The sequence below is a fragment of the Perca fluviatilis genome, chromosome 2 (genome assembly GCF_010015445.1).
Source record: "Perca fluviatilis chromosome 2, GENO_Pfluv_1.0, whole genome shotgun sequence".
Classification (NCBI taxonomy): Eukaryota; Metazoa; Chordata; class Actinopteri; order Perciformes; family Percidae; genus Perca; species Perca fluviatilis.
This window is the reverse complement of record NC_053113.1, coordinates 15,611,008-15,625,031: the sequence shown is the minus strand read 5'-3', so window position 1 is coordinate 15,625,031 and position 14,024 is coordinate 15,611,008. Positions and strand designations below refer to the sequence as shown.

General features: G+C 41.4%; 1 protein-coding gene across 3 annotated transcripts in view; it reads left to right on the top strand.

Moving 5' to 3' along the window:
- Window positions 1–771: 771 nt before the first annotated feature.
- sgsm2 (small G protein signaling modulator 2) overlaps window positions 772–14,024 on the top strand; it is an 85,608-nt gene continuing 72,355 nt past the window's right edge. For all 3 annotated transcript variants that reach the window (XM_039777802.1, XM_039777788.1, XM_039777786.1), the window contains exon 1: window positions 772–1,023. In XM_039777802.1, coding sequence (XP_039633736.1) covers window positions 964–1,023 — 60 coding nt within the window. In that variant the 5' untranslated portion in view covers window positions 772–963. The remainder of the gene's footprint in view (window positions 1,024–14,024) is intronic.

Below are 14,024 nucleotides of genomic sequence, written 5' to 3'. Positions count from 1 at the left end.
TGGCAACATGAGCAAACTCCCCCCTCACCTGTCATTACATTTTGGAGCCCTTCAAACCAGTGTGAAGAAGAGCTCAGACAAAACGGTGCATAACAAAAAACTCGTGAAATAACAAAAAGTGTTCAAACTTTGGCAGAAAATGATGTGTTCATAGTGAGAAGCTGATTGAAAACCCTGTTTTCTTGCCCTTTTAACATGGGACAGAAACACAAGGCGTAATGCAGAGTTGTTAGTGGAAGCTTTTCAGATGACATGGCTTCTAATGGTTGCAGGTGCACCATCAGCCCACATGGAGGCACAAGCAGGAGGTTTAATGACAGCAGAGGAGGCCGTTCTTTATCACGTTGCTGTGACGTCAGGCCAAGGCATCAGCACTCAGAATGGTGTGTGTGTGTGTTTGTGTGTGCTGTTGTGCCAGGCTTTGAAATGAAGTCATTAAATAAGCTGCATTTTAATGAGCTCATTAATGCATTGCATGTTTCTTTGCATGGAGGAGCAGATAGCTGTCGCTAACTTGAAGTGAGGGAATTATTTACAAGCAACAAACAGTGACAAACCCAACAACCACTTTACGCCATTAACATTTCACACCTTTCATAGCTGCCAAGGGGGAAAAGAAGATGCTAAAAATACTTGAGGGCTCTACAGGTTGGTGTGTTGGATGCTGAAAGGCTGCAGGTTGGGGCGGGGCTGGATGCTGTGAGCCTCTGGGAGCTCCAGTGATTTTTTTTATTTATTATTATTATTTTTTTTTCCTCCTCCATTGATCAGTACGTTGAGGAAGGCGGACCCACTGACGTCGCCGTGAAGCTGCTCGGCTGCGTCAGAGTCCAGCTGAGCGAAGGGAGAAGGAAACGAGGAATAAAAAGGAAAGCTGTGTCTGAAGGGCTGGGGAGAGCGGACGGACAGTGTCAGGGAGACAGACCTGTGTCGTGCACACCGCGGACGGACAGACGGACAGAGATGGAGGGCTCCACGGAGGAAGACTACAAAGAGAAATTGTTATGGAACGTTAAACGCGAGGTAGGCGCTCTTTGGCGGCACGGGGCTTTACGTTTACCTGTGTATGTGTAGCCTACTGTATTGTTTTATGTAATTATTCACTTCAAAATCATGACGGGATTCTTGGAAGTGTTGCATTAATACTTAGCTAGCTTGTTTTGCGCGGGCGTATTTCAGTCTACTGTGTTAGACTGAATTCTATTCAGTTGAAAAACGCAAGTTTACCAAACTGATGCTTAATAAATGGACCTAGCTAAAGCAGCTTTCCGTTTTTGTACCCTTAACATCTCTGTTTCTGAAATGTTCAGTATTTCGCTATTATTTCCTTATAATGACTAACGTTACAGTAATATCCTCTGATTCTAATATTCCTAAATTTTTGCATGGATTAAAATTATATCTCATTAGATTTCCAATTAGTATAATTGAGTGTTAGGTATTTTATATTGAACATTGCCTGCCTCATCAGGTAATGTATTGCTATAATGCCTTTATAATATCCCTACAATATACAATAAAAACACTTAACATGACTATATCTCACCTCTCTCTCTCTCTCTCTCTCTCTCTATATATATATATATATATATATATATATATATATATATATATATATATACATACATATATACATATATATATATACATACATACATACATACATACATATACACACACACACACACACACACACACACACACACACACACACACACACACACACACACACACACCTATGCATGTTTTGACATTTGCACAATATCCAATCAGATTTATTATAAAACACATTTTTTTAAAAGGTCCAAGCATTCATTACCCTTTGTTCGGAAATCCTTGGTTAAAGCCTCTGTCTGAGGTGTTACAGCAAGGCATTTATTTTAGCACAGGTTGTATTGCTGTCTGTCTCTACCAGCAGCATTAACATCCACAGCTCAAACAGTGCTTCAGGCTTTTTGTTCCTGGTGATGAATGCCTCACATCTCTCCAGTGAGGATAAATCATTAACCCTTTAACCTCTCTACCCACTCCTATTGAATGCTGCCTGCTGCCCTCACCGAAAGCTACAACTAGAACGATTTTCCTGCACTGAAATATCAGTGTAAATCAAAGCCTGAATGACAAGGTGTGGCTCGCTGCCTGTATCTCAGTCTGAATGAGAGTAAACATGTACTTTCCATTATTATAATGGCAAGGAAAGGTCAAGCTAAAAATATCAAGCCCAAAATCTATCTGACAGTCAAACTGGAAAATATTTTATTTAAATTTTATTTTATTTAGGATCCTCATTAGTTGTTACTGCAGTAGCCTACCAACTATTCTTCCTTGGGTCCGCAAAAAAAACACAAGACGTTCAACATTACATTAATACTTCCACATTGTCAGTACAATAATATACAAAGCAACACATTTACCCAAATCATACTTCATACTTCATACTTCAGTCATACATTAGATCTCACTCATTGCTTCACCTTAACGAGTTTTTGTAATGAGGATTTCGTGTTTGGTGGCGATTGGTATCAGATGCATTTATTATAGCTTGTGATTTAGTGAACTGAGACCACTGTAGCTGATACAAAAGTAAAATGTAAAAATCTGAGTGTTTGTATGAACTTTGGTCTATTTTGCCTTCTCTGATTGTATAGCTGACAAAGTTGTAGTCAACCCCTCTTAAAGAGATATTTTGCTGATCTAAATCCAGCTCTGTGTCATGGCAGTGTGGGCAGTGTGTGCAGATTGAACGGTGTGTGGCTTTCCTCCGTGGCCGCAGCTCACAAAGCTCCCAGCTGAGCAGAGCAGCAGAGGTCTGCCAAGATCTGCCGGATGATGCGTAACGCGTAACGGAGGTCCGCTGAAATCCATTTCACGGAGGAAAGCCAAACAGTGGTCATCTAAACAGACTGCCCAGACAAAGATGGCACGGAGCTAGATTAAAATTGGCAAAATATCCCTTTTAAGTCGAGTCAATGACAAGTCCAAGTCAAGACTGAGTCCAAATGCGGGTTGAGTCTGAGTCAAGGCCAGGAACAAAAACAATGATTGAATGATCAGTGCCTATTACTTATTCGTCATACTGTACTGTTGTTTTACTGTTTTTCGTAGTCAAGAGTTGACTATGGTATAACTTAAATCACTCAGTAGAGTCTTTTGAATTTACGAAAAAGTTCAAATGCGAAAACAACAGGAAATAAGAAAATTTGCCAAGTCCAACGGGACCGAGACAAGTCCAAGTCAAAACACACATGGGACTGAAACAAGGCTGAGTCGAAAGACCCACATCACTAAGACAATGGTAGATGGACTGCATAGCGCCTTTATACCGTTTGCCTCTCATTCACATACACATTCATACACTGATGGTTGGCTGGCTCACTGTGCTGCTGTGCAAGGCGCTGGCCTGCATGGCAACTTGGAATTCAATGTCTCGCTCAAAGGCACGTCGACATACAGGCAGGAGGAGCCAGAGATTGAACCGCCAACCTTGTGATTAAAGGCGATGGCTCTACCTCCTGAGTAGGGTTGGGTACCGAAACACTGTGCCAATAGTGCACCGGTGCCGACGTAAACGGTAGTAACGAGACCGAATAAGAACGAACATTTCGGTGCCTGACTTTACACTCGACAGCAGTAACGTTAGCCTACCTTTAGTCAGCAGCTGGATTAAACACGGTTAAAATGCTGACAGCTAACGTTAAACAGTGTAAAGTGTGACTGTATTTCACTGTAGAGGATCTTCTTTTTTTTTTACTTTATTAAAAAGTACCCGTTTAGGCACCGGCACCGTTTTAAAAGTATCGCTTTAGCACCGGTATCGGAAAAAACCCAAACGATACCCAACCCTTCTCCTGAGCCACAACTGGCCCAAAGTCCCCACAGCCTCCCCAAGTCTGAGATATTATAAAACATGTCTTAAGACTGAGACTAGACTTGAGTATTACAGCCATTTTACTTGTTAAAGCAGACAAGGGTTTATACCCAACATATTTATTGCCTCAGTGCTGCAGTTATCAGAAGCCCCAACATTTGTAATTGGGCACCTGACTGTCTGTAGGACGTTCCAAATCTGAGATTCAAAGCCGCCTAAATAAGTTTTTCATTAATTTCTGTCATGTTTAGAGCCAACACTATATTAATTTACAAAAAAAGTGCAGAAAACATACTTCACTGTGAGGATTCAGTTTGAATATCTAAAACACTTTTCGGTCCTCCTCCAACCATCCCACAATCACCCACGGGTTTGGGACTTTAACAAATGAATCATCACAGCGTCTGTTAGGCCGAAAATAGCTTTAGTTCTCAGGATGTCTGCAGGCGCCGGGGATCTGTGTCTCCTAAACTCAGACCGTCAGGGAAATAAGGAGGAACATTGCATTCTTGGGTCACTAGGCCATCCGAGGCCGACTCTTCGAGCTGCATCTTCAAACACACCTCAGGTCATTTGAGTTTATCCTCCGGTAGCATAAATGTTTCCTGGTTGGTAACATTTAAAGAACAGTACTTGTGTGTCAGTTGGATGTTTTTGTAGTGTCTCCGCAGTGGTGTATTTCACTTTAAAGGGTCTGTACTCAGCAAAACAACTATTTTCTATTTATGTAAAGATATAGTGGGGAAATGGCATCCTTCCGTGACAAAACGTATGTATTTTAGGTATTGGGATACGGTCTGTGAAAGTTGTGAGGAGGCAATCCCAGCCGGCTGTTTTTCTACCTATTTCGAGTACAGCCCCTTTTTAAGGATATTGAAGTACCCATGGAAATTCTCATTACATGTTGGTTGTCATCGTGTGATACAATGTGGTTTGTTGTCCAAAATTGCAATATTTTGCCAATAGCAGACAATTATTGTAATCTGTGTGTATCCAGTCTAAGAATCAATGACTACGTTTACAAGCAGCCAATAACCCGTTCAAAACCGGAATATTAGCAATAACCCGGTCGCGCACGGCCATGTAAACACGAATATGCTCATATTCCTGTTTTTAAAAACCCGAAAATGATCCCTGGGTTACCCCTTTTCTAACGCGAAATTTTGGTCATGTAAACGCGTATCGGCATATCTCCATCAAAAGGAACATTGATTTGTGTTCTGTGCATGTTTTATTCGCAAGGAATCTTGGTCTTTTGACTAGAGAAACTTCTTGTATGCGCCAGAAAATCTGCGCGCAGTATACCCGAAGTAAACAAGAAGTAGAGGTAAACATGGCGAGAGACGCAGCACAGCACCACACTTTTGGAGCGAGGAGGAAACCAATTTCTTTATTAGTGTGGTGAAAACCATGAATATAATGTCTTTTGTTGACGGCAGAAAGTACCGAGATAGTGAGATTTATAAGAAGGTGACCGAAAAGTTACGCAAAGCAGGGTTTGTACGGACGCCAGACCAAGTAAGAAGAATCGGAAATGACGCATATTGCGTCTTAAGGTTGTCCGTACGTCCAGACGCTAACCGTGCGTCGCCGTTTACGTCGGGATATTGCCAATTGATTACAAATTCCATGTATACAGGAGTAACTCTCTCTGCTCACGCATGTAAACGGGTTATTCCGAATGTTTCAGAAACCCGAATAGTGACCTTAACCCGACCATAACCCGAAAATTGACAGCTTGTAAACGTAGTCATAGGTGTGATTAGCCATAGTTCATCCATGAGATGCTGGTCAATGTCTTCTGCCTTTTTAAAGCATAGCAAACTGGGCTGAGAGAGACTGGTTTGTACAAAGCTCACTTGCTCCTGGTTTAAAGCTCCCTGTCTCTTTAAGCGGCGCTCCGCTATCTCAGTATTGCTTGGCAACTGAAAGATTTAGCAGCTCCCTAAGAAGTTAAATTGCATCAGTTGGCGATTAATATCACAGCAGTGAGGCAGCCCTGTCAGGTGGTCTTTTGTACAGAAACGAAAAGTGCCTTTCTCTACCTGCTACCATCAGGAACCTTTTGTTTTTGTGCAGATATGGTTCTCTATTTAGAGGATAGTTAAAGCAGCAGTCCATGCAGTGATGAACAGTTTATGTATGCACTTATTAATAAGAGGGTTTTTTTCTGCTCTTAAGAAATACTGTAATAAGTGTTTTATGGAAATACTTGCAAAATACTTGCAAGGGATAACAATGCCCCAGTCCTACAAATTAAAAAACCTTAGAATCAACGTATTTTCCCAAAAAATGTATCCAGCATGCAGTAACCAATAACATTTAAAAGTAAAATTAGAGAGCACATTCTCCATCCAGTAGAAGAGTTGCTTAATGCGGTTTTAAAGATATGAAAGTAGTCTTGGGCCTTTGTCAGTTTTATGATGTTCTGTGTCAGTCATACCTCTTTTTTTCCAATAATATCTTTATTTCAAAGTTCTTTAGCATTGTGAATTGCTGCGCCTCAGACCTCCTGACTTGAATGTACTACAATTGAGTTGTCATTTGCAAGAGCGTGTAAAAGAAAGCACCTAGTACTGTGGTATGCCCAAAGCTCTATGACAAATGTGATAATGAAAGATTATTGAGAGACTGCAGGGACCAAGGGGAGTGGTGTCAAAACAGCAGAAAGTAAATCTGACAGGATAGAATTGAATGTGATGCAAGGCCGTGCTCATAGTGCCTGAAAATCACTATCCCATTTGTTTTGAATGGCGTTAGAAAGAAAGGTGACTGTGAAGATGAAGAGCATGATGTGAAGATAAAGTGAATGTTGATTTTACTGCCCTTGCTTTGTGTCATAGCTCTCGGTGGACCGCCTTTAAATGAATAGCAAAATAATTCAATTCATTCAATCATATTGTTTTTCAAAGGCACAGTTCAGATGTAGCGTTCTAAATGAATACTCGTAGATGGAAAGCTACATGCTTCAGCTGTTGCTGCTTTCTTATTGGATAGTCAATCAAACGACCACAAAGAAGCGCAAAATAAACACGAAGAGTCAGAAAACGATGACAAATAGAAGCAACGTGACTACAGAGAGGTGGAAAACGACCACAAAGAGACACGAAATGACCTTTAAGAGAAATAAAATGACTACAAATGACCCAGGGGCCCAATATCTCTTAATTTGTCCATGGTCTTCGCGAAGGCACATGATGTTGCACTTGAGAGAAACTTTGCATCCTTCACAGCTTGGCACACCTGGCCAATTGATGCGTAAAGTGGGCATGATTGTCAGATTGTTGGTTTTGAAAAGTTACAAAAATTGTCTCACACTGTTAGACAATACAACAAGCAATTAGTTTGAAGCATATTAGCATGTATCTTTGTTTTTTGAGGCAGAGGAATGGATCAGTAGACTGTTACTGCAGACTGTGCTAATGCAAATGTAATAATATTCTTCCCAATATTGAGTATTGAGCGGAAAATATGTAGCTTTGTTTGTTGTGTAAGGCGTTTTAATTTAAGTTATTCTCTGCACATATTTTTCCTCAGACATCTGAGGTAACCGTTTTACAGCTGGTCTGAGAAATAGAAAGTAGACTTGAAGCTCAGTAGATCTATTCTGGTCCAGTCAACATCAATACTCTGACCAGGGTGTTGGAAGTCGCTGCCATAGGCTTCCATTTTTCTAATACTATTTCCTTTGTTTACTACAGTGAGCTGCCTTGGTTGCCATATTGCAACTTGCAGCTAAACCGCATTAAGTTGCCTCTTCCCTGAAGAAATAATCTGTCGTTTTGCAGCAGTGTTGGATAACTTCTCCCTCAGCCTGACACCTCCTCCAGGACAGAATCATTTCTTCCTGCCACCATTTTATTTTATGACTTCTGCACCAAGAGCCATCTTTCTAAACTGCATTGATATCCACTTGATATTTTCTACTCTGAGGTTAAATGTTAAAGCTTTAGTGCGTAGCTTTTTTTTAATATTAATGAACGTCTGTACAAGCCATTGCCAAATGAGTTGATACAAAGCGAATTAAGACTATCAGCTCCACACAACTATCTCTGTATTTCTCAGCATGGCTATGTTTAAAGGTCCCATGACATGGTGCTCTTTGGATGCTTTTATATAGACCTTAGTGGTCCCCTAATACTGTATCTGAAGTCTCTTTCCTGAAATTCAGCCTTGGTGCAGAATTACAGCCACTAGAGCCAGTCCCACAATGAGCTTTCCTTAGGATGTGCCATTTTTGTGTCTGTGGCTATTAAGGAGGAGAGGGGGGGGGGGGGGCAAGGTGGAGGGTGGGGGTGTGGCAGTGACAAACTGCCATTTTGCTTGTTTGCAAGCCATGATACCTCGCTCTTTCTCATGGGCAGGCCAAATTCTCTGGGCGGACAAAGCAGAGCAAGGGGAGGTAACCTTCCAGATTCCAGATCGGCCCATCTGAGCAGGATACCCAGGGCTCGGTTTAGAGCTATCACCATTTCTAGCCACTGGAGGACCATAGGCAGGCTGGGGGAACGCATATTAATGTTAAAAAACCTCATAAAGTGAAATTTTAATGCCATGGGACCTTTAAAACATGGTGTCGTCCGGCGACTTTCTGGCGCAGAAACTCAAGTAAAGATAATGACCTCTTCTGAAGAGTTCATCATGTTTTTTTTTTAATCCTCCTTGGCTACTAGCAACTGTGTGGACGAGGGATGGGGGTGAAGCGTGATCACCGAAGGCTTGTGTCGTATTTTTTTCAATATGTTTATTAAGTGTTTTCAAAGTAGTATAATACAAAAGGGCAAAGATTATGAGTAGAATAACATGCCAACATGAAGAAAAAGGAGTAAATAAAAAGGAAACCTTGGGCGTATAAACAATGAAATGTACTGTTACATCACCGATACTCTGCAATAAAAATAAAAACTGAGTTTATCAAGGAAGAGGCGAGTGGCATATTGTAAATCTCACAACTGTTCAAGGTCTCCATCAAATTGGGCAAGATGGTCTAAGAATGGCTGCCAAATCTTGTAGAATTTCTTAAGATTGTCCGTCATGCCATATCGGACTTTCTCCATATGTAATACAGAGGTGAGTTCTGTTAGCCACGTCTTGAAGAGTGGCACTGCTTTGGACCTCCAGAGCCTAAAAATCTGTCTCTTTGCAATTAACATGCCATACATAATGGTGTGCTGTACGGAGGAGTTATGAGTCAATAGAGACAGGGAGTAGCCAAACAGTGCCACCTCTGGCTCAGGCTTGAACACACAATTGTACATTTCAGAAAACCACTGGAATACTCCACACCAGAAGACATACAATTTTGGACATGTCCAGAAGAGGTGGGTTAAGGAACCGTCAGCAGACTTACATTGATCACATAGAGGGGAAACAGTAGGATATATTCTGTGTAGTTTAGTCTTTGAGTAATGGAGTCTATGCATGACCTTAAACTGGATTAAGTGATGTCTGACATTGATTGAACAATATTGGATTCTACTGAGACTCTCCTCCCAAACATTATCATCGATCTGGAGACCCAGTTCCTCTTCACAAACTTTCTTCAAAGAGTGAGTGGCATAGTTCACCTGTTCCGAAAATATCGTGACAAAGTCTGAGATCAAGTGTTTTGAATCCGGTGGGCCAAGCATAAGACTACAAATCCTGCTTACCTCAGGGAGGGATTCAAAATCAGGCAGGTTTTGGCGGACATAGTTCCTAACTTGCAGGTATCTAAAGAAGTGTGTTGATGGAAGTGAAAACTTGTCTTTTAGCTGAGTAAATGAGGCAAAATGTTTATCAATGTACAGATCTTTTAAAACTACTATACCTTTTAGCCTCCAACTATTAAAAGTTGCATACGGGAGTGAAAGGGGAAATGCATGATTATGACACAATGGAGCATAGATAGAGGTTCTAGGCAGCTTGCAGTATCTCTTAATTTGCTGCCATATTTTCAAACAATTAGGAACTATTCGATTATTCACTTTTGTCTTAACAAACATTCCATGTGCTGAGAAAAGAAGAGCTGGAAGGGAACTGTCTACGACATCTTTCTTTTCAATGGCCACCCACGCAGGGGTGTTTGTTAAAACCTCTAGGCTGTAGCCTTCCTGCCAATAGGCAAGAGCTCTGAGATTTGCTGCCCAGTAATAATGTTGAAAGCGTGGTAGCCCAAATCCTCCCTTCTCTCTGGGTTTTTGTAAATGAATTTGAGATATTCTATGAGATTTAAAACCCCAGATAAAAGGCATGATTATTGAGTCTAGTAGTTTAAAGAACGATTTTGTTAGGAAAATAGGAAGGTTTTGAAAAAGGTATAGGAATCTTGCAAGTGAGACCATCTTAATAGCATTTATACGACCCACCATAGAAAGAGGGAGCGTGCGCCACTTGCCAATATCTCCTTTTAGTCTTTCCACCTGTTCGTGAAAATTCAGTTTAAAAATTAATTTAGGATCTTTTGGTAGAGTTACTCCAAGGTACTTCAGCTTGTCTGCAACTTTAAATGGGAGTTTATGTAAGAATTCTGCTTCATGGTTATCCCCAAGAGGCAGGAATTCGCTTTTTTGCCAGTTGATTGTGTACCCATAAACTTCACCAAATGACTTTATGAGATCTAACAGAATGGGGATAGACTGTTCGGGCTGTGACATAAAGATTACAACATCATCTGCGTATAAAGATAGGTGGTGTTCCACATCTCCTAGACGAATGGGTTTGAGAGAGCTGTGTTGCCTGATACTAATAGCAAGGGGTTCAATCCCAATCGCAAAGAGGAGAGGGCTGAGGGGGCAGCCCTGGCGTGTCCCGCGATGTAACGGAAATGGAGTTGACCTTTCTCGATTTGTTAGAATGGAAGAAGTGGGTTGGGCGTATAACATTTTAATCCACGAAACAAAACTGCTACCAAATCCAAAGTCCTCCAATACCCTCCATATATATGCCCACTCTATCTGATCAAAAGCTTATAGCCATGGTACATTATTTTCATTAGTCTTCTAACATTAAAAAAGGAAAACCTACCAGGAATGAAACCAGTTTGGTCAGCATGGATGACGGAGGCAATATGTTTGTTTAATCTATTTGCAATCAATTTTGTGAAAATTTTCATGTCAGAGTTCAGCAATGCAATCGTACGGTAAGATGAAGGTTCAGTCTCATCTCTCCCCTCTTTTGGAATTAGGGAGATGTTGGCTTCATATAAGGAGCTTGGAAATTTCTGAGTTTCAAATGAATGATTAAACGTCCTGAGCAAGAGAGGGGTCAATTGCTCAAGGAATTTCTTATAAAACTCCATTCCGAAACCGTCTGGGCCAGCACTCTTACCATTGGGAAGTGACTTGATAGCACTTAGAATCTCTTGAGTAAAGATGTCAGCATTAAGCGCTTCACAAGCTGCGTCACTCAATTTAGGAAGATTCAGATTCTCCAGCCACGCAGAGGTATCTCCTTTAGCCTTGGATGCATATAATTGTTGATAATATTCCCTGAAGTGTCTGTTTATATCGCTGGGATCAGTGCTAATTTCCCCAGATTTTGATTTGATTTTATGTATATCTCTGCTAGCCTGCAAACCCCTCAGCTGTCAGGCCAATAGCTTCTGGGGTTTGTCACCTAGTTCAAATTGCTTTTGTTTCAGTTTAAACAGTTGGTCCTGTACCTGAGCAGATATTATGTCATTATATTCATACTTCAGTTTAAGAATATTCTGTAAGGTGATGGAATTAGCAGAAGATTTATAAGCAGTTTCTAGTTGCGTTAGCTCTTTTTCAATTTCTAAAAGGCGTTTTTTCTTTTCTTTCCTCAGCGAGTTTTCAAAAGAGATATTGTGTCCTCTACTCACAGCCTTAAAAGCTTCCCATTAAGTGGAGTCTGTAACCTCTAGGTTATCATTTGTTTCCAAAAGCTCTGATATCTTAGAAGAGATGAACTGTGTAAACGAGGTGTCAGACAGAAGTGAGGGATGGAGGCGCCAACCACACTGCTGTTTCTTATGGTTGAGGTCAAGTACCAATGATATAGGAGAGTGATCAGAAATTAAAATATTATGATATGTGGAGGAGATCACATTTGATATCAAGCTGGAGTCAAGCAAAAAGTAATCAATTCTAGAGAAAGATTTGTGCCTTTGTGAGAAGAAAGAATGATCCCTATGTGTGGAGTGCTGAAGCCTCCATATGTCAACTAGATGTGCAGATAACATTAAGTTATTTAAGGTTGTGGCGGCGGCACAAGGCAACTGGTACATTTGGGCTGATCTATCCAGAAAATTGTCAAGCACACAATTGAAGTCACCACCTACAATTACATGCATATCTGAGAGACTGGGCAATGAATTGAAGACCTTACTGAAAAAAGTTTGGGTCATCAAAATTGGGACCATATACATTTAAAAGTGTGACATGGTATGAATAAATGTAGCCCGTCACCAATATTTATCTGCCGTTCGGATCACACACAGTGGAGACATGCCTAAACGGGATAGTTTTGCTAATCAGAATAGCCACTCCTCTGGCTTTGCTGGAGAATGTGGAGTGGAAAATTTGATTGACCCAGCTGCATCTAAATAACTTAGCTCTCGCAGGCTTAATATGAGTTTCTTGTAGGAATATAATGTCCGCGGCTAGGGACTTCAAATGAGAGAATACTTTTGCCCTTTTAATGGCATGCCCCAATCCACGGACATTCCAACTAGTAAAAGTAATGCCACCGCCTCTTGAAGAAAAACTAGGATGCATATCGAAGTACAGTGATGCAAAAATGTGACGCCCTTAAACAGCAATTAGAACAGTGTAGAAGAATACAAAAAATAAAACTAATAAAAGCACACACACTTAAGAACTCGCCCCACCTCCCCCCGTCCCACTTTCCCAAACAAAGTGAGAGCACGTTCCCCTCAAACAGGCATGGAGGCTGCCGCACCATAGGAAAATATAGTATAACTAAGCTAACAAAAGAGCCCTGAGCTCTCTCTCAAATCGTGCAAAAAAAACACACAAATAATATTTCAACAACGGTCATGAGAATGTCCCGACCTGCATGATGGCAGGAAATAAAGTCACATACCCAACAATATACGCCATCTTAAGTGCATGTAATGTTCAGGAAAGAGTCTTTACAAACCCCTCAGCTTCTTGTGGTGAAGAGAATACCTGTTCCAAGTTTCCCAGAGTGATCCTAAGTTGAGCTGGGTAGATGAAGCCGACCCTCGCGCCTGCCTCCTTAAGCCTCTTTCGAACATCTTCAAAAGCCTGACGCTGTTTAATCACCTCCGCAGGCAAGTTGGGAAAGAAATGTCTTGCCCAATGCCTTGTTGTACGTCAGGGGAAATTGCTGGCGTGAGAGCTGCAGTATTTTCTCCTTGATTTGGAAATGATGAATCCACGCTATCATCAAGCGCGGTCGTGCTTTTTCCTCCGAGGATAGCTTCCCTAGACGGTGTGCTCGATCCACGACAACGTGGCTGGAAAAATTGCTAGCACCCAGCAGCTCAGGGATAAATTTTTCCAGAAATTCAGCAGGGCACCTCTTCTCAATCTTTTCAGGTAGACCAACAATTTTTATATTCTGACGCCTAGAGCGAGCCTCCAGGTCGATCACTTTTGAGCTGAGTGCATGGTTTTCCGCCCGCATTTTCATGCAGGCTTGTTCAACTTGCGAGAGGCGGTGATCGTAGCTGGAGTTAGCCTCCTCAATTTCTGTCATATGGTTTCCGTGACTCACCAAAGATGCTTGAGTGGATGCCAGAGTTGCCTCTAATGTGTCAAATCGATCAGTCATTGTCTTGTTCATACCCTCTATCGCCAGAAGAATGCTACTCGACTCTGCAGCAGTGACCTTGCTAGCCTCGAGGTCCGTCATGGCACGTTCTGGAGCTACCGCAGGCGCTAGCTGTGGTGGAGCTGTCTTGATTGAGCTTTTATCTTGCTGTTTTCCACGCTCTAACTTTTCTTTTCGCATCTCCTCGATTTTAATCGTTGGTTGAGTTAACAGAAGGTCGGGTAAACTTGTGAATTTTAACTGAAATACTGAAGAATTCTATAACATGGAGAGGAGCTGAGGATAAACACGTCTACTCCATCTGGTGCTCACTAGCGCCCCCACCAACAGCATTTTTGTCATTACTTACGATTCCTCATGGGGGAGACAGAAGCTACGCACTATAGCTTTAATT